The 20111-nt window shown below is 45.2% G+C and overlaps 4 protein-coding genes across 8 annotated transcripts; 2 read left to right on the forward strand and 2 right to left on the reverse strand.

Annotated features, from left to right (window-relative positions):
* Positions 1-387: 387 nt before the first annotated feature.
* On the reverse strand, positions 388-5196 carry yem (yemanuclein). Its single transcript, XM_018105883.3, has 6 exons — positions 4152-5196; positions 3872-4084; positions 2955-3816; positions 2742-2889; positions 2444-2683; positions 388-2381 (listed from the first exon to the last, which is right to left on the reverse strand). Exons 1-6 carry the CDS (start codon positions 4413-4415, stop codon positions 677-679), a joined length of 3432 nt encoding a protein of 1143 aa, XP_017961372.3. The 5' UTR covers positions 4416-5196; the 3' UTR covers positions 388-676.
* A 429-nt stretch (positions 5197-5625) lies between these two features.
* Positions 5626-11558, forward strand: Ctl2 (Choline transporter-like 2). Of its 5 annotated transcripts, none has more exons than XM_030382525.2 (4): positions 5626-5801; positions 6144-6489; positions 8530-8901; positions 8959-11558. In XM_030382525.2, the coding sequence occupies exons 3-4, from the start codon at positions 8578-8580 to the stop codon at positions 11008-11010; spliced, it is 2376 nt and encodes a 791-aa protein (XP_030238385.1). In that variant the 5' UTR covers positions 5626-5801; positions 6144-6489; positions 8530-8577; the 3' UTR covers positions 11011-11558. The 5 variants fall into 5 exon arrangements, with proteins under 5 accessions (XP_030238385.1, XP_030238384.1, XP_089117255.1 ...); XM_030382524.2 differs by having other exon boundaries at positions 8560-8901; XM_089261129.1 differs by having other exon boundaries at positions 5692-5796.
* dgt6 (dim gamma-tubulin 6) lies at positions 11556-14245 on the reverse strand. Its single transcript, XM_089261524.1, has 4 exons — positions 13210-14245; positions 12700-13140; positions 12111-12631; positions 11556-12057 (listed from the first exon to the last, which is right to left on the reverse strand). Exons 1-4 carry the CDS (start codon positions 14078-14080, stop codon positions 11908-11910), a joined length of 1983 nt encoding a protein of 660 aa, XP_089117650.1. The 5' UTR covers positions 14081-14245; the 3' UTR covers positions 11556-11907.
* A 184-nt stretch (positions 14246-14429) lies between these two features.
* On the forward strand, positions 14430-19977 carry LOC115561925 (zinc finger matrin-type protein CG9776). The gene is made up of 7 exons (XM_030382522.2): positions 14430-15321; positions 15385-15564; positions 16263-16450; positions 16526-17227; positions 17300-17457; positions 17522-19569; positions 19742-19977. The coding sequence occupies exons 1-7, from the start codon at positions 14583-14585 to the stop codon at positions 19750-19752; spliced, it is 4026 nt and encodes a 1341-aa protein (XP_030238382.1). The 5' UTR covers positions 14430-14582; the 3' UTR covers positions 19753-19977.
* The last annotated feature ends 134 nt before the right edge of the window (positions 19978-20111 follow it).

Below are 20111 nucleotides of genomic sequence, written 5' to 3' on the forward strand. Positions count from 1 at the left end.
AATACAAAACAAATACGAAATCATCACATCGCCTGCGCAGACACAGACACACACACACACACGAACACACCGAAGACGGCATACCCTTATTTCGTACATGCATCACTTGATTCTTGAGCGTTTCCTGCATCTTTTTGTGATTGATGATTATTGGCAGTGATGCAGACCCACAGTATCAATTTAAAATGACTAATTCTTATGAAACCTACAAACTAAGCGTCTTAATTCTCTCCCCTTGAGGAGGTATACATATATATCCTCATATATGTATAGATCTGTAAATGTTGAACTCAGAATAGTTTAGGGAGCGTGTGGTGTGCTATGCATATATCTAAATGAATTTTGTGGGCAGTTGAGCCGCTTGCGCCGTGTTTGCTGTCATATCGCCAATCCCATCGACAGCGGCTGAAGGCGGCGGGGAAGGCTTCAGAAATACTTGTGGCAGTGTTTGTGGTGTTGTTGCTGTTGTTGTTGCAATGGGTTGTGCTGAGGCACTGGACATCTGATTAGTGGAAGCCAGCGAGCCATTCAACAATCCCAGCTGCACATCATACGCATCATATCGGGCGGCAGAGGCACTCATCGAGGATAACACCAAGGCGGCGGCCACAGCCTGCTCGTGATTATAGAATGCCGACACCGACACCGATTGGGGCTGTGTGGCATTCCCCGTATGTCATTGATGCGTTGTTGGTTTCCCGGCACCCGCTCCAGCACTGGCGCCCGCACCACCGCTGGTGCCAGCACCGGAGAGTAGCGAACACGGTGACCATTTTAGTTGCTTATCGAGCGCCGATAATTCCGATAATTTCTTCATAATCTGTGGACTGCGGCTGAGATCGTAGCCAAGCGTTTCCACCGTATTAGTTGCCGCAGTAGCGCGTATTACTCCAGTTCCCATCTTAGGGGCAGTATTATTATTGTTGTACACATACATGTTTTCCAAATTGAACCCAAGCGTACCATTCACTCCATTGGGCACCGTGCCCGTCGTGCTAATCACTGACGTGGGTTTGCTCTTCTGGCTGGCCTTCGACCTGGACTTGGTTTGATTTGGGAGAATCTGCTTCACCACCGCCGGATAGACGCCCACAATCTCCACACCGTCCGACTCGCTGCTGCTCTCGCAACGCACAACAGCCGGGGGCACTGGCGGCTGTTCCTTCGACACGGGAACGGACTGCCATTTATTGGCCGCCAGTTGCTGTGATGTCTGCAAGATATCACTGGGACTCTTATAGTCGTCCAAATTAATGACATGGGGCACGGGGCGTGATGCCATGATTGATGCTGTGGAATGTGCTGCAGTCTGTAGCAGACTATTTATGGGAGCGCCGACACTAACCGCCGTTGGGTTCATCGATGCGGCTGATATTAGGTTGTAGATGCTGTGATCCGTCTTAGTGGGCGAGGCCAGCTCCAGCATGCTAGCTGCTGCGGCCACAACTGCTGCATTCAATGCCGCTGCCTGCGCCGAGGTACTCGGCTGCGACATCAGTGTGTCCAACTGCGTCATCTGTGTCTGGGCCTGTGGCTGCTGTGGCTGAGGCGAGACTTGCTGTTTCTTCTTCTTTGGCGGCTTGCTGCCTTGTTTTGATTGTATTGTGCCGCCCAAGGCAGGGGTTTCCAGCTTGCGCTTCAGACTGGTCGACGAGGCACTTTTAACGGAATCTGTATCGGAATTGCCACACGAGCGACTCTGTGGGGCGATGACTGTGAGGTCCTCGAATTGCTTCAGGTAATTGTTGACAGCTGGCAGCGACATCGTCTCAATGCTAGTTGGAGCCATCGGCAAGGCGCTGCTTACCTGCGACATTTGTGCTAGGGTTGCCGCCAATTGCTTTTGGAACTTGATTTTGGGTGGCTTTGCGCTTGGCTTTGGCTGTGTCGTGGCAGCATTGGTGCTGGGTGGCAGTTCAAGTTTACGCTTGACACTATTAGATGAGGCACTTGTAGCTGAATCCGTATCGGAATTGGCACGCGACCGACTCTGTTCGGTCACCGTCAGATCATCGACTTGCTTCAGGTAATTGTTGGTTGCGGTTGTTTGTATTGCGGATGTGGTGACTGCAGTGGTTGTGACTGTGCCTAGTGATTGTTTCTTCGTTTTCTCTTTGAGCTTTTTGCTGGCATTCTTATGCCGCTCGATTTCGCGCTGCAGATCCTCGTAACGCATCCAGCCGGTTGCCCACACATCCACTATTTTGTCTTTCAGGTAGCCATTGATGAACTGCTCCAGTGAATCCTTTCGTTTGCCCAGCACTGCGTAAGACGTCCAGCGCGCTTGGTATACCTCGTAGAGCCTTTCGCGCAGCTCATTTGTCCACTGAAACTTTTTCCGTGGCATCTTTGGCGGATGCTCTGCGTTAACATCTGCCGCTCTAAAAGTTACAAATATAGTCAAAAACTAATTCATTGGGTAAAAGTTCAAATTTTATCTTACGCCAATTCCGCAAATTTATGAAGTTCGATCTCGTAATTGGCGATTGCTTTGGGCATCACCTCGGCGACCGCCTTGCGTAATCGCTCCAAGGCGTTTGTCGTCTTATTCTTCTCCTCCTTGGCGCGCAGCGCCTTGGCCTTGCGCAGTATAAAATATTTTGGCAATTGAAGCTGGTATTCCAGATGTGCAAACACCATATTTCGTTCATTGCGCTCTGTGCACAGCAGCGCCTCGTAAATTCTACAAATTAATTTATTAATTCAATAAGAAAGTTGATTTGATCGCTGGAAAAACATACTTGAGTAAAAGCGTCGTAAGCTTGCCATCAAAGTTAAATCGTTTGCCACACAAATCTCTGCTTCTAACCAGTTCCTTGAAGCTGTTTATGTTGACAAGAATCTCTCTATCGAGTGTCGCGGGTAGAATCGTATCAGCCGACCGTAGATCTAAATAAAATGCAAACAGTAAATGTGAAAAACAGAATCAAATAATTTCCACGCTGATCACATACTTTCGTTAACATCCTTGCTCTTGGGCAACTTATCCGATTTCCCTTGTTCACTGGCTGAATCGGTGTCATCGTTGTCGCTACTAGAATCAATAATAGTCGTCGTGATGCACTTCACTTCGCCGTTTACGGCGTTCTTTGAAGGCCCATCGAGCTGGCCTTGAGATTTTAGGAAGCTATCGCGTTTCGCCTTTAGCATATCCTTGACGGTTGTTGTCTTGACCACTTTTTTGAGCGCCTGTGCCTGCGCCTGCCGTTCATCCGTATCGGAATTGTCTATGATAATCGGACGCGGTGAATTAGAGGAAGAGGACGGCACAGATTTCACCTTGCTGCTTGGCTTCTTGGCACTGTGGATTTTCTGCTTGGAAGCGGAACTGGATTTCGGTCGTTTCAAATCGCTTTGCTTGAACTTCTTTTTGGCGCTGTTAGACGTTCCGTTAGTGTCTTCGTCGAGACTCTCGCTTTCGCTATCAGAGCCCTCAATGCTCTCGCTGTCGTCTGAATCCGATTCATCGTCCTCATCATCGTCATCCTCATCTTCATCATCATCATCATCATCATCATCATCATCATCGTCGTCGTCATCTTCGTCCTCTCCATTATCAGCATTATTATTATTGTTAATTTTATTATTCGTAGCTTGTTTCTGTTCAATATCACTTGAAGAATCCGATGATGATTCAGTAGATTCATCCGAGCTGCTGGACACAACACGTTTGCGCGATCGCTCCGGCATTTTGATAATGGCATCGGTGCGACGTGTACTGGATTTTTTGTTTAGATTCTTAAATTCCAAGGCGCCGCAGTTAATATAAAAACCACCCTCCAGCGTTTCCACTTCTTCAGGCAAAATTTCATCGTACTGCAAATATATTGTATTAAAATCGCGTTTATCTTTGTGGAAACTAGAAGCTTACCGCTTCGGTATTATCTATAAAGGAATCTGACTCGTCGTAACCCATTCCAATGTCACAAAATTCTTCCTTCTTACGCCTGCTACGGCCTCTGGCATAGGCATTTCCATATTTGGCCTCCAGCTCCTTGGCAATGCGTGCCACATCATCATCGTTTTCGGCGAAAGGATCTGTTCTGCCATTATTGGCTTTCTCTTTCAGCATTTTGGCTTTTTTCTGCAACAGATTGCAATAAATGAGATATCACCAGCACTAAATGTGTTGTTAGAATATATGTGCTTACCTTCTCCAAGTAGAGCAGCTTTGAATAGTTGAACTCGGGATACCTGTTTGAGTCTGTCTCGAACATTTCCAATTCCAGTCGAACGCTCTTGGTTGCCGACTTACTGCTTTTGCTTGCCTGCATCGCGTCCGGATCCAAGAAGTCACCGAAACGCGAGAACATCGGCGGCATTGAACTGAAGCCCGCTTCATTGCTATTAGCTATGCTCCTCTGCGTGCTGATTGTGGTGAGGGATACACGTTTGTGCTCGCCCAGCTTCGACATTGCCACCGCTGCAGCCCCCCAATTGTGAGGCTGAATTCAAAACGCAATGCAAACGAATAAAATTTAACAATAAAAAAAAACTATCGACACACGCGTAATGAAAATTCGGGCGAGAACCGTTATAGTTGCCTTCCCGCCCTTTTGCTAAGCTGCACGCCGCGTGTTTTGTGTGCCAAACAAAAACAATGTCAGCAGCAGCAAAAACAACAAGAACGGTAACAGCAAAAACGAAGGCGATGTCGGGCCCCACCTCCTGTTGGTTGTCAGCGATGTCTGCTTCTGCTTCTGTTTCTACTTCAGCCCGTGCACGTACACCACCAGCGCGACAAATACTGCCAGCTCTTGGCCTGTTTTCACTTTTATGTTTTGCAATTTGGAAATGTGTGCACAAACTGGTATAAACAAAAACAAATCCGATGATTTGGCGTTTATATTTACTGCACACACTCTTTATTGAGCGTATCGAATTTGTCCGCTCTACGTTGCACTCGCGGCAGCCGAGAAAATAATTTGTCACTTTTGTGCAATTGACAATAAATTTGTAGTTTTGGCGTCCAGCCGGCGGAAACAACACAAAGGCTTTCGCCAAACACACATATAATCATCGACCCTTATAGCTAATGGCCAGTTTGTGAGTCTTAAATGTAATTCAAGCGTTGGCTCTTTGCAAAATTACGAACATTTCTTAATTTGTTTTCGTTTCAATCAAATCTTGTGCCGTCTTCAACGCTAAACATTTTCACTGCACTCATGCCGCCGACCCCGCAATTAATTAATTTTACGCTTACCAGCACTGGCCGCAGAATTGCAATATGGCTATCTCGCTCTAGTTGGACTTACACTTGGCGCCCGAAACTGTTGCGCAGCTACATTTAATGAAAATCATTTGATTACAATATGAAAAGTCACTTAAAATCCACTGCACGCCCAATTATGAATATATGCTTTATTGCACTTAGAATGTAAGATTTAGCGTCCCATAGACAATATATTTTGTTCTTATATTAAATCAAAAATATTTATGTTCAATTATAGTTTTCTAACTGGTTCTGCAAACGCTCGAGGAACAAACGATTGACGTTATAATATAATTTTTTTCTCATGACAGTTAATAGAGGGCCATTTCAAAATAATCATTTTCAAATTGTATACATCTATACTAAAAACTTATTCAGTTTACAATTCACATGTTGTCGTTACTTATATTAGACGATACTATCGCAGCTGTCTGCTAATGTGTGTCAGTGTGTATTTGTTTTGACTGCGCGTTTTTCCGTTGGCCAACACTGCCATCAACAGCTGAACTCAAGTGGGGAGCTGCCTGGTTAGGTCTCTCCACTCAGTGTTATTGCGTGCGTCCAAACTGAATGCTCGACTAAACGTCAAGTGAGTGTATTAATTATAAATTTAATTGAAGTGTTTTTATGGAGCATATCTGTGTGCATATGTATGAGTGATTGAGTGAATATGCTTTGCATATACTAGAACTGAAGTTGCATGCCTAGCAATTTGGGCCAAAAATGCACAACAGCTATTAACCAAAATTGTTGAACCGTGCACCTTATCAGAAAATGATGTGTAATAAAAGAGCGAATATGTGCCATATCGCCTCCAATTCGCGAACCTAGTGTTTTTTTTAGTGCGCTCGTGTATGTGCGTGTGTGTGTGGGTGTGTGAATGTGTGTGCCATTATGATTTATATTTATGTTGTTGCCTTTATGCTTGCAGCTCCAATCGACCAGCTACACCCCCTCCTGAATAGTGCTACTTTTGACATCCAGTGACCGCGCCACTGCCGCCGTCCAAAGAGCAACGTCCGCGACGTCAACGGCAACAAAGGCAACCACTTTAGTCGTTTGCTGACTTTCGCCTGAGACGCAACCCGAACGCGATTCCTGTATTCGGTTGCACAAACAAAGAAATCAAACTCCCCGCCCAGTCATCCATACACAAATCCATACACACCTGGACACTGGACTCAGCTACTATGCAAAGACAATAAAGAATCGCCTTGTTTATTGTTTCAATTGTTAATTGTGTCTGCGGTGGCATAGGAGGAGAAACTTGACAAACGGTGAGTAATTTAGCCATTCATATGCCAATGTGTATGTCGCCCCTTTCTCAGTAATTAATATTGTATGACTATTTGTCGTTTGCCATTTAGTAAAACAAGAAAGGCAACGTAGATAAGAGCGACAGCAGCAGTAGTTGCACTCTTATCTATTTCCTATTTGTAGAGAATGTAAATATCTTAGATAAACAAGAGATAAGAGATATAAACGCGACCTGGTGAGCCTCCAGTCACACCAGGTGACTATGACACCAGGCTCTGTGCGAATACAGTAAAAAACCATTTGAAGAAACCTTTATGATATATCATCTCAAAATACAGTGATACCTCTATAGTTCGAAACTTATCTGTATTACTGAACACGTAGTCTTACAACTATTGAATAACTTTATCCATATATTATGTACTATAGTTCAGTTTTTCCCTACTTTCTATACTCCATTTCCTCATTTGAAATGTTAGTTAAATTCTTGAAAAAATAACATTTGTATTCCAAGGTAGCCTACGTCCCATTGCACAATTGTTGGCCTATGAAATGATTGCTTACAAAAGACAGCTGTTCGTGATGAATGCTCTCACTGTACTACCTTTGTATTTACATACACTATATGATAGAGCGTTGCGGTAAATGACCTTGAATGTGTCGCCATTGCCGTCACCGTCGCCTTGTCAACCAAAATTGTTTTACACTTTTTTAATTTCAATTTCAATTTCAATGGAAAGCGAATTGTTTCAGGCGCCCATTTAGGCCCCAACAGGTTTGTAGCTTTATTTTTGGTCAACAGTGGCAAGGCAGACGGCTAATAACAACAAAACAAAAACGTGCCACAATCAACAAGTTGCGCATTAATGTGTGTGAGTGTGTGCACATAATTAAATGTATTTAATACGCTTTTAATGCGTCATTATTGCCAATTCGCGCAATGCTTTGTGTAGCCGGTAGCCAATGGAGCTCCCGTTTGTTATCAATGGAGCAACGCGGCAGAAAATGTCAATATACACATTTATATAGACAGATGCATATGTAAATAAATAAATAGAAAACTACAAACCCACACACTCAACATGCATTTATGTATATACAAATGTACATATGTATATCTGTTCGAGCAAATTATGAAAGAGAAAAAACTTTCTTTGTTTTTGGTAACACTTGTATACCCTTTCTTAGAAGCATTTTAAAGAGTAGTTAGAAAAGTTAGCGATATAAAACTAAATATTACAATTATAGAACTCGTTAATCATCTAATATGACTAATATAAGTATGAATAATATGAAACTAAAATCTTGAAGTAGACTCTGCTGCATAAAAAGCGCTTAAGACGAGCTTTTATTGGGCTCAACAAAGCTCATATATAGCTGAAAAAGTAAAGCTGAAGATGTGTTTATTACATTTTATACGCATGGTTTTAGTTGGAGTAGTAGTTAAATATAGGCTTTTATCTCTTAGATTTATTACGTTATGCTACTTTATTATAAGCTTATGAATATGCCAGTTTTTCTTATCTAGCATTTTCATAGCTTGGTTTTACAGACAGAAACTATACAGATATATAGTAAAAAACTATATAAATTACATAAAGTTGCTTTCCGGTATGCTACAAAAAAGAAATACCTTTATTTTTGTATTCTATTTTGTATTCTACTTATTAATTATTTAAAAACTGAAATGTGCTTAGAATCATTGCTAATTATTTTTATAATAATTTTATATTTTTATTTATAATATTCAAAGGTTCATTACAAATGCAGCTTTTGCATAGAGCATTTACTATACGCGTAATAGCCGATGGTTTATAGTATGCATAAAGAGACTTTAGTGTATGCTATCTGTTGTGGTTTCAGTTTGAAGCAATGACGAATGTTCTGAAATAACTTACAGTGAACTATGTTTATATATGTATGTACTATATATACATAAGTGTATTATATCGTTACGTAGAAAGCAAAAACAAAACTGAGAATGGGGAACATACATACATATATAGACGTAAGCATTATTGATGATACTTAGAGTTGTTTTCTGTTTCGTCCAATGACAGATTCTCATTTCAATACATGCTTAACCGCAGAGCGAGTGAGAGGCCGCGATGACTGAGAACGTGGAGCTGGTGAACAAATATGGCGAGCCGTTGCGCTACGATCGTAATTTCCAGGGACCTCGACAACGTGATCGCAGCTGCACGGATGTACCCTGCCTAATAATATTTGTACTCTTTCTGGGCGGGTGGGCGTTCATAGCCCACTATGCTATACAAAATGGGGATCTCAATAAGCTGATGGTGCCGACGGACATGTACAATCAGAAGTGCGGCATCGACTCCAGCGTGCTGAATAAAAAGTACTTGTTCTTCTTTAATCTGGACCAATGCATTGATCCGTTAGTGCCGATTACTGGCTGCAATACGCCACAGGTAAACTGATTTTGTTTCTGAAGTGGTTCTGATTCTCATCCCTTCTCTATGTGACAGATTTGCGTCGAAAGTTGTCCCTCTCAGACGTTCGTTTGGGATAGCATGAAGAACACCATGAGTCTTCAGGAGCTGAGAGCTCGACTCATTTGCAAAACGGATGCGGACAAGGCAGCCATTGGATCTAAAGCGGACATTGAGCGTGCTATCCAGGAAAATCGTTGTGCTCGCTATTACATCAAAAGTCAGCCCTTCCTGAATCGCTGCATGTTTGAGTTCTCGGATCAAATCTGCGAATTGCTGCCCAGCGTGCTGTTGCGTGCTCGGCGAGACTCCACGGTACGATTGCCCGGCAATTCGAGTCAAGTGGAAGAGCTGGAAATGCAAGCGATGGCACTGACCATGCAGAGTGAAGCGCTGGCTCGTGTGGCACCACAAACTGGAAGCAGCAAGCAAGAGCCGGTAGATGAACGCGTTGGACAATGCCGCCGACAGCAGCTGAACGGGGCGGTCATTAGGGAGAAGATGATGCAAACGGATACGCGACTGGCCAAGATGGTGGGGAATCTGGTGGCCCATTTTTACAATGGCACCCACGATGCCCAGCGTCTGGGCGAGGAAATTGTCGAGGATTTGGTCAACTCAATGTCTGTGGTGCTAATGGCTTTATTCTGTACGCTGCTCGCCTCACTTATCTACATTGCCTTGATGCGCTGGATTGCCGCGCCCATACTCTGGTTCTCCATCATCGGCGTGCTGGTCGGCCTTCTGGTTGCCATCTACTACAGCTTTAAGCAGTACAGCTTCTGGAGCAATACAGCCACGGTGCCGTTGCACGATCTAAATCTGCATAAGCAATGGCAAAATCTGTTGCAGAACCCCAAGATGTGGCTTTACTTGTCCATTGCTGCCTGCATCGTCTTTGTGGTCATATTCCTGTTGGTCATTGTGCTGCGCAAGAGGATACGTATCGCCATTGCGCTGATCAAGGAGGGCAGCAAGGCTGTGAGCACCGTTATCAGCACCGTCTTCTTCCCGATTTTCTCCTGGGTGCTATTCATTTGCACAATCGGATTCGCCATTGGCGTTGGCCTCTATCTCGGCTCCATCGGCACGTTCTCCTTTCGCATGGTTCGCCGCCTAACCGATACCGGCGAGGTCACCAACGAGCAGTGCGTTTGCGAAGGACCCGCTGTTAACTACACCGTTGGCGCTGCCTGCGATCCGGAGATATTTAAACAATATTGTCACATCAATCTGAGGCGCGAGTCCTGCGCCCAAACCACTTGCAGCTTTCTGGAAATTGATAATCCAACGCTAATTCGCTGGGCCATGGGCTACAATGTATTTGGATACCTCTGGCTAACCTTCTTTATATCGGCCTTCAGCGACATGGTGCTGGCGGCCACCTTTGCCCGATGGTATTGGACTTTCAAGAAACGGGATGTACCTTACTTCACACTCACACGTGCCTTCTGCCAAACAGCTTGCTACCATTTGGGTACACTCGCCTTCGGTTCCCTGATCCTGGCCATTTGCCGCATGATACGCCTGGTGCTCGAATACATTGATGCCAAATTAAAGAAGTACGATAATGCGGTGACAAGAGCGATTCTCTGCTGTATGCGTTGCTTCTTCTGGCTGCTGGAATCGTTCCTCAGGTTCCTCAACAAGAACGCGTACATTATGTGCGCGATGCATGGCAAGAACTTCTGCACGAGTGCCAAGGATGCGTTTAATCTGCTGATGCGCAACTTTCTGCGCGTTGTCACATTGGATAAGGTCACCGACTTTCTCTTCTTTCTGTCCAAACTGCTGCTCACCGCCGGTGCCGGTGTCTCAACCTACTATTTCCTGGCCAACAATCCGTCCGTCATACAGCTCAACCACAAGGCTGTGCCCACAACTGTGGTGGTGATCGCCGCCTTTCTGATTAGCAGCGTGTTCTTCGGTGTCTACTCGATGGCTGTGGACACGCTGTTCCTGTGCTTCTTGGAGGACTGTGAGCGCAACGATGGCACACCCGAGAAGCCCTACTTCATGTCCAAGCAACTGATGAAGATTTTAGGCAAGAAGAATAAGCTGCCACAGCGACAGCGCCGCGGCAAATAAAAAAAAAAATAAAAACTGCAGTCAAGCGTAAAATGGCCGCAAAACCAAAGCAATATGGAATATCCCTTGTAAATGACAGTGCAAATTGTAGCCTAGACGAAGTTGAGGTACAGATTGATCTTTGGAATGATATATATACACACATATTTATATATTTATGATATGGCAAGGTGAGCCGCAGGTTGTGCACGATAACTGCTCATGCGATATTTGATTAGATAGATGGCAACTTTTTGGGCCGACTGCAATAACTACTTACATATAATGTAATTAACTTAATGCTACAAATTTGCCAACAAAGTATTGTTATTGACATTATCGATTGCATGCATATAATGTACATACATTTATACATATACACACATATATTCGAAATGAAATTCAAATTATATACATACTATTAGTTCGGTGTGCTTATTGCAACGGATGCTCAAAACTACTGAAGTTACAATACAACTCATATCTTAACATTATTTGAAAATTGTGAATCTAAGGCTAAGAATTGTAGTCGAGCAATTACTGAATAAATTGGAGGAAACTAATCGTAAGGAACATCATATTTTATTTCGATTAATATTTATGCACGATCTTAAAATTTTTAGTTAAATTTTGTTGAATATCACTCTTTTACAAGTTAATAAAATGTAATTATTATCCCATTTCCTTACTTTTTCTTCACTAACATCCATTTTATGAAGTTTACCTCACTGAATTTTAGTTCAGTTAATTTTACATAAATTGCCAAGCAAACATTTTAAAGTATTATACATTTTTTCAATAATTCTATGTAAGTTAACAATACAAAAAACAAAAATAAATAATTGAAAATAAAGACGTATTTATACATATGTAAACGCATAAAAAGATATATGAAAATAAAAGAATTATATACGAAAACTAGAATGATATATCCTTTAGTATGTTATCGCTAATATTCCCCAAATCATCGTTATCTCCGCTGAAATCAAGATTAAATTTGGGCGGCTGCGTATTCAATGGATTCGCAATGACTTCCTCCTCCTTGATGCTCTGCACCTGTTGCGATTCCTAAAATATAAGAGTGTGTTAACAATTATTATATTATTTTATAATATACCCACATTTATTGTCTGATCATTGAGCTGCAAGCGCGGTATGGCTTGCTGTTCGGGCAGTGGACCTGGCACAAGGGCATCTAGTCGCCCAGATGGTGAAGTGGTAAGATTTTGTACATTCAGTGAAGCGTCCAATACTTTCATGAGTGCAACGCTCTTAATGGCATAAAGTGAACCATTGCTGTTGTTGTTGCTGATATCAGCCGCTGCTGCCTGGGGCATTCGCTCAATGCGAGTTCGTTCGTTGCAATTTAGCGGTGTAAACGGCGAGGTTTCAGTGACAATAGTTGGCTTGGGAGAGGTGGGCACTGCGGATGGAGCCTCATCAAAATTAAATGAGGCCTGCATTGCTTTCCATTTGCTGCCCAGAGATGAGAGGTTAGCAGCTGTCGTGTTAACATGACTCGACTTTTTATTTATGGTGCGCAATAGCTGCATTGGATCCATAATCTTTGTGCGATTGGTGGTGTTATTTAGTTCCGAGACATGCTCTACCTTCACCTTACGCGCCGAACGTGGTACTGCAGCTGTTGGAACAATTGTGTGCAAATTAACCGTTTATCAGCTACATGTATTTGAATTATGCTGATATTACCCAATAAATTGTTGCACGTCGTCTCCAGCTGATTGGCATTAAAATCGTCCTGCAGCGGCAGTCGCACATGCGCACTGCGCACACCACTCGCCATATCCGTCCTAATCGGCGGCGTCGAAACGAACTTCATTAGCAGCGGGTGGTTAGAGGAGCCGGCATGCAGGTGTGGGTCCAAATGTCGCAACGGTGTGGTCGGCACCGCACCTATTGAACTGGATGCCTGCGAAGCATTACCATTGATGCTTTGTTCCTTATCGCGTGCATTAAAACTCTTCTGCACATCGCTCACTTGCTGATCGATCTGTTGCAGTTCGGCCTTCAATGTCTCTAGGCCTGCGGCAACAAATTCATTGGACTCGTTGCAGTGATCGTTGGCATCCAATTGTTCGGCAATTGTCTCGCTAATATTATTGAAAGCGCTCATCATAGAATTCACATTGGCTTAAATATAATCGAAGATATAAAAGTATGGATGAATTGCTTGAATACCGTATTTACTTCAATATTTACCTGTTGCATGATCAGCCTCAATGCCACATAACGTCTGGATGCTACGTAAAGCGCTGTTTGCAGCTTCTTTGTTTAACTTGTAGATCGTCTGTTTGTCTTGAAACTTATCGATGTTGTCCTTCAGCGAATTCAGTGGAGCCTCCAGCTCCGCGATTCTTGCCGCTTGCATAGTGATTACCTCCTCGCATTTCTGGCGATTGGATGCCTCGAAGGCCATCAGAAACTTATCGTCCGAAAGTAAAGCCTCGTCGACCCCAGTTGCCGCTGATATTTCGCTAAACTTTTGCCTTATTTTCTGGGTACATTCACGCAACTTAGCTGTATTCTCGTCCAGCTCTTCAATATATGCTGAAACATAGTCTTTTCGGAATTTGTTTGCCATTTCCATCCTTTCGGCACTCCAGTCTCGGAATTGTGATATGTCTATGTCAACGGCTAGAGCTTTTTCCCGTTGCTTGATCTGTTCCTGTATTACGAAGGTAACAAGATCTAACAGAAAGTTTATGAACTTCATACCACCCGGCATGACAACAAGGTAGGATTTAATGTTCGCCCAATTGAGATTATGTTTAGCATTTAAATGCTTTAGATAATCAACGGTAGTTGTCCGGAACGTTGCTTCCGCTTTCTTGTCTGTGATGGGCCAAAAGAATCTACGCTTGAACTCCGCTGGATCCAGTATACGAAACAAATAGTGCATCACTTGAAAAAAGGCGGGCTGGTTGGGTTTAAGGAACATGTCCCACGACAACAATTTCTTCATTTCATCATTCATGGGATGTATCAAGGCTAAGCCTCGTAGTTTTTGGTTTAACTTTTCACTTAGATCCTTTTCTTCGGCTTTCCACGGTGCAATCATTGTGCGATCCATTATATTAACCCTTTTTTTCTTGTTAGAAATATTTGTAATAATTTTTCTTTGTTTTCAATATGTCGACAGTTGTGCCGCTCTGCTTTTAAGATGATGCGAATTCGAACTCGAATTCAAAGTATCGATAAATACTGCAGTACTTTTGTATTTTTGGCTACAAACTTACAAAATTCCAGAATATGCTATATATCATATTAAATGCCGTTTAAAATAAAATATACGGTTTAGATTCTTCTATAAAAGGAGACAGTCTGAATTATATTATTCAGTAAATATTTTTAAATTTTGATTTGCGTTTGTTTGGTCACACCTGGTCAAGCGCATTATAATCGAAACTACCGATAGCTCGGACAGCTTTCTGCGCTCGCTATCGATAGTATCGACATAATTTTTGCAGCTCTACTGCCAAAATCTACGGAGAAAAAAATCTAAAACGTATAACAACCATTAATTGCACATTAAGAGCGCAAGTAATTAGTGGAATACATTCCACTCATTCATCATGGATGACGAGACACAACTGAAACAAGGAACAGATAAGCGCATAGGTAGTTCGCTGGATGACGGTCCACCCGGCGTGGATGGCAATGATGCTAGCGAAAAAATCGAGGCTCCAGCAGCCGCTGCGCTTGCACCTCGCAAAACGAAGTCAAATTCACGTCGACGCTCAACATCTCGACGTCGCTCCAGCTCGCGCCACGCTTCTTCACCCGTGCGTCGCAGGCGCTCTCATACTCGATCACCGACGCCGCCACCGTCACGCCGAGGACGCTACGATTCACCGGACTATGGCCGCTATCCGCCACGGCGTCGCTTCGAGCGACGACGCTCACCAGATCGTCGACGTTCGCCCCCACGACGTGGTCGACGAGACCGTTATGGTAGATCCCGATCGCGTTCGCGCAGCGGCTCACCGCCACGACGAGGTGGAGGTCGCGGGGTTAGTCCAGTGTCTCGCTGGTCACCTAAAAAGAAGCCAGCTTCGCCGCCGCTGCCAAACCAAGCAGCACTTGCCCAGCAACAGCTAGGTCATCCTGTCCAGGCTACAGCTTACGGAGTCATGCCAGCGCCAATGTACGGTCAAGCAGCGTACGGTGCACCAGATGTATATGGACACCAGTATGGCATGGCGCCACCAAATGCCTTTCCGCCGCCGGGACCACCACCAGGCTATATGCAAGGCCCGCCGCCCGCACAGGCTGCTAACTTCAACACGGGCTACGGCGCCTGGGGCGTAAATGGTAACATACCCAAGTCAAGTTATGTATATATATAATGTGATACATAATATATTTTTTTAATAGAATACGGACAACAAGTCTGGCTGCCGCAGCCTTTGGGCGCTGTACCGACAGCAACACCTGAGCCATTGGCAACGCAGCAGATTGCACCACAGCAGCAGCAGCAACAGCCGCCCGCGGCAGTCATTATGGAGGAGCAACCAACTCCGGCGCTTGAGAGCGCAGGTTTGCCACCACAGGACGGTAAGTGTGGAAATGAACTTTGACTTTGTTACTTACCACAATTCACATACAAACCTCTCACATTATATATTTTATTGTTGTCATGATTTACGCGCCCCCTAACAACAACAAAAAACCAATTTGTAATTGAATTTGATAATTGTAATTTGAAATATGCGCTTGCAAACGCACAAAAGTATTTAAGAAAATGCATTGTAAAAGACATTTAGAATCTAGCTATAATATCGCAGCGAGAGCTTAAACTGACACGGACTTTGGCTCTGACGACACTTGAAATATTCAATTCGATTTACGTAAGCAAAGCGCAACAATGTCTCGTTTTCTGTCGTGTTTTGTCTAAGACCCAACTTTCTCGTTTGGGGGGAGCGGCGGCACGGTCACACAGTGAGCACGACACGGCACGTCAGGGCACAAAACGAACGGTCAGCCCGTCAGAGCGTCAGCCCCAACATGCACAGCCAATACCAGATGGACAGCAGTACAAGCCGTCATTCCCGATATGCTACAAACCGATTCGATAACGTTCCGGCGAACGCATCCGTTGGTCTCATTTGCCAACAGTGTGTAACTAGCCGTGAAATGCACTCGAGACTGCATTTTGTAAATGAAATTTGAACTTTAAATCATCTAGCGAGAATGCGCATTAATTAATTTCTTTCTCTCACACCCACATGCAAATTAATCATCAAACATAACAGCTGTGGCACAGGAGGCGGAAAATCAAAAGGAAGAACTGAAAAAGCAACGCACCAACTACGTGAAGAAGGTTTCGCTGCTCAAGAAGGAAATGAAAGTGTTGAAGGACCAGCGGAACGATCTGACAGCTGGCGATGCACCACCATCGCCAACAACAAAGAATTTCATTGAGGAGAACGATCGTCTTCAGGCAAGTCACTCAATCAAATATCAATGATATAGCAAGCCATGAAATTTACTTTCACATTTTATTTATTATTTGCAGGTTCAAATCAAAAAGAAACTGGACACAATTGAGAACGTTATAGACATGTTGAATGGCATCATTGGCGACGAGGAGGCCGACGAAGATTCGGAAGTCACGCCCAAAAAGGAGTCGGAGCCCGCAATCGGTAAATTAGGTCAAGCACCAGCCGATGCTTCCACCACGACAAGCGATAGCTCTGATAGCTCAGATTCCAGTTCATCCTCAAGCAGCTCGTCTGAGTCGTCTTCAGAAGAGGAGGAGAAAAGCGACGAAGAGAATGGCACGGGTGACGGCAGTCCCACAAATCGTCTGAAGAATCGCGCCATGAAAACAATGAAGGCAAAACAACGACAGGCGGCACCGCAATCCAAATCTTCTGCACCGCAAACGCAAAACTATAATTATGTATTCTTTGATCCCGAGCAGCATTGGTGTGAAAGTTGCAATGTGTTCCCAAAAACGGCGCGCGACTATCTAAAGCATCTGCATGCCGAGGAGCACATGAACAGAGAGACCATGGAGACGCCCTGGCACGTGGGCATCGATCATGATCCGTATCCCACTTACGATAAGGCGCCCATCAAGCGTGTACCTGTGCGTGGTCTGCAATTTCTCGTTCCCGCTAGTGCTTGGTATTGCAAGTTGTGCAGCGTTTGGATTGGCGATTTGCACTGCGCCTCGGTGCATTTGAAATCTCTTACGCACTCCAACAGATATGATGTAAGTGAATGTGAATATGGAAAAATACCTCAGCTATAATCTGAATTTTCCTATTGTGCTTTTCCATTGCAGTTGTTCTTGAAGAAGCAGCCGAACTACGAGAGCGAGTTTTTAAGTAAGCGCGAACGGGCCCAGCAGCAGCAGCAGCAAAAGGAAAGCGAGGAGGCCAAGCACAAGAAGGCCAAGAAGGAGGATGAGAAGAGCTCCTCAAAGAAGCGTAAGAAGAAGAGGTTTGTATTGGATCAAGTAGATCATTATTTTTGAAATTTATAGCCTTCCTTCTCTTATATAAAGCAGCGAAAAGAAGAAAAAGAAGCGGAAGCACGGCAAGAAGCATAAGCGAAGTGCGAATGCAGGAAACAGCTCATCCGGATCGTCGGATAGCTCTTCATCGGATGAAGCTGATGAGGTGCAGCCACCAAAGAAGGCACAGGCCACAGCAGAGGTTGCTCCATCAACCAATGCTTCATCAATACGTGTGGCAATGCGTAAACAGGATGCGACTGTGCCGGCTAAGGTGGAGACGGTGCCCGAGGTGGTGCCACCGCCACCGCCCTTCATAAAGGATGCATTCAAAGATGCAACAGAACGTGGCAAATGGACGACCGCGAACAATGAACCGAAAGAGAAAGAAGAAGACCAGAAGAAGCGCGACGATGCGATGATGCAACAATGGAACACAGTGCAGCCAGTCATAAGCGAGAGCGAGAAGAAGCTGCTCGAGCAACTCAAGGGCAAACTGAAAAGCAAATCTCGCCCGGCCGATGAGAATCGAAGTTCGAATGCTGCTAGCGATGAGAAGTCACGACGGACCGCTTCGAAGCGACGCAGTCCATCCCCACGAAGTGGAAGCCGTGGGCGCACAGATCGTGATCGACGTGATCGTGAACGTGATCGCGAACGCGATCGTGGTCGTGATCGGGATCGGGAACGCGATCGTGAGCGGGATCGTGAGCGAGAGCGAGACCGTGATCGCGACCGACGGCGTTCTCGCAGCAGGTCGCGCAGTCGTGGCCGTAGGCGCATCTCCCGTTCTCCAGTGCGCGGTGGTCGACGCAGTCGCTCACGTGATGCTCGCTGGCGTCGCAACAGTCGTAGCCGCAGCCGCAGTCGTAGCCACTCGGAGGAGCGCGTCGAGCGGCCAGTCGTCAAGCATCCAGAGTTTCGCCCGCGTCAATTGCCCGAACGCAAGCAAAACGAAACTAAACGTGATAAAAAGGAGCCAGCGGCTAAGCCAAAAGTCACCAAGAGCAGTACGAGCGCCACAGTCGCCGCTACGGGCAAGAAGTTGCCGTTCATTGGTAAAATGCCCGTGCTGAAGAAGCAGCCAGCTGCTTCGACAACTGCTACAAATTACAACGATCCGAGCGGCTACACCAATGGCAACATTGAGAATATACCGGTGGGGCCACCTCCGCCGCCGCCTCCGACAGTGATGGGCATGGCGAACGCAGTGCGTCAGAATGCGCCGACAGCGGCACAGATTCAGATGGCAATGATGGAGGATGCCTATGGTAATGCGCCACCTTTTCATCCCGATGCCGGCATGATGATGGACTATGATGAGCTAATGCCGGATCCAGTGCAGTTTGCCAATTTGATGACACACTGCCCGCCACCGCCGCCGCCTGGCAACAGTGCCAGTGCGGCTGGTACCGACTCCCTGGATGCAGATCAACTGGCTAACGATGAGAACGGTGAGGACGATGTGCTGCCACCGGGCATTGATGAGGCTGAGACAGATCTGGTACCGCAGCCGCTGGTTGCGACGACGCAAACTCGCGACGGCGAGCTGCCCAAAGACTTGGCCGAAGCTCTCGATATTATATTCCCTGCAGATAGATCAGCTGACGACGAACCCCATCAGAGCAACCATACACCAGCTGTCCCGCAAACCATAACCACCATCGTGGAGGATGAACCTGTTCTAGACGAGCACAACTTGCAGGATTTGGCTAAGCAGGGCATACATCTGGTCTCCATCGAGGAGACCACATCCAGCTCAATGCCAGGCTCAGCACTTGACGACGCACTCCAGTCGAATGATTCAGCCATGCAAATCAGCGCCGATGAGTCCTCCCAGGGTGTCTACCAAAAAGCAAACGGCAATGCGGAGAGTACAATTAGTCTCAAAGAGATGGCGGCGCAAGATATACCCATGCCTGGCTCACTGCCAGCTGAGCCCGCAGCCGAAGCCAATGCCAAGGCCGAGGAACTGTTCAATGTGAGCGACATACCCCAGCCGCCCGACTCGCCGACAGACAGTGAAAAAATGCGCCGCCAGTCGGAGCTGGACGAATTGGCAATGCTGGGCATCGACAGCAGTGACATGGCAGCTCAATGTATGTAGACTGCGCCTACACAGAAATCAAATCAAATCAAATCACACACACACCTGCACCTGCACCTGCACGCCTGCTCCCCTTGCCCACTCACATACAGACACCAACTCATGCATTTCATCCATCACTTGCCATTACTTGGCTTTTAATCTGCATTTGTGTATTTCTCTAGATGCGTTGTAAGCTCTGACTTGACCACTTGGCCAAGAAACTGGCTGCAGATGACGCCATCAGCAGCCGCTCCATATCTGGCTTAATCGCAACGCAACGGGGCAACAAGGGACAGCGCCCAGATCTAATTCATTTTATTAGTTTTACTTTATTCCTATGTATGCCTGTGTTTATCTGACGAAATGTTCTCAATAAATGCACATATATGTATGTAATATATGTATGATTAAACTAGAACTCACGACTTTATATCTGTATAAATATTGAATGTAGAGTTATTAAGAACTGGTACATGGGTTCGAGTATATGGAATGTTTAATTAAAGATATATACTTATGTGTTCAACTGATGCCCACGAATTTATACAACAA

The sequence above is a fragment of the Drosophila navojoa genome, chromosome 2 (assembly GCF_054131105.1).
Source record: "Drosophila navojoa isolate 15081-1374.11 chromosome 2, UAZ_NAV_1.0, whole genome shotgun sequence".
In the NCBI taxonomy this organism is placed as follows: Eukaryota; Metazoa; Arthropoda; class Insecta; order Diptera; family Drosophilidae; genus Drosophila; species Drosophila navojoa.

Bases quoted from the DNA above. Each gene is read 5' to 3' on its own strand.
- yem (XM_018105883.3), bottom strand. From the start codon at position 4,415: ATGTCGAAGCTGGGCGAGCACAAACGTGTATCCCTCACCACAATCAGC. The intron at 3,817-3,871 runs GTAAGCTTCTAG...ATATATTTGCAG, and splicing joins TTATAGATAATACCGAAGCG to TACGATGAAATTTTGCCTGA. The intron at 2,684-2,741 runs GTATGTTTTTCC...ATTAATTTGTAG, and splicing joins CTTACGACGCTTTTACTCAA to AATTTACGAGGCGCTGCTGT.
- Ctl2 (XM_030382525.2), top strand. From the start codon at position 8,578: ATGACTGAGAACGTGGAGCTGGTGAACAAATATGGCGAGCCGTTGCGC. The intron at 8,902-8,958 runs GTAAACTGATTT...TCTATGTGACAG, and splicing joins CTGGCTGCAATACGCCACAG to ATTTGCGTCGAAAGTTGTCC.
- dgt6 (XM_089261524.1), bottom strand. From the start codon at position 14,080: ATGGATCGCACAATGATTGCACCGTGGAAAGCCGAAGAAAAGGATCTA. The intron at 13,141-13,209 runs GTAAATATTGAA...ATTATATTTAAG, and splicing joins TGAGGCTGATCATGCAACAG to CCAATGTGAATTCTATGATG. The intron at 12,632-12,699 runs GTAATATCAGCA...TTGTTCCAACAG, and splicing joins GACGTGCAACAATTTATTGG to CTGCAGTACCACGTTCGGCG.
- LOC115561925 (XM_030382522.2), top strand. From the start codon at position 14,583: ATGGATGACGAGACACAACTGAAACAAGGAACAGATAAGCGCATAGGT. The intron at 15,322-15,384 runs GTAACATACCCA...TTTTTTTAATAG, and splicing joins CGGCGCCTGGGGCGTAAATG to AATACGGACAACAAGTCTGG. The intron at 17,458-17,521 runs GTTTGTATTGGA...TCTTATATAAAG, and splicing joins AAGAAGCGTAAGAAGAAGAG to CAGCGAAAAGAAGAAAAAGA.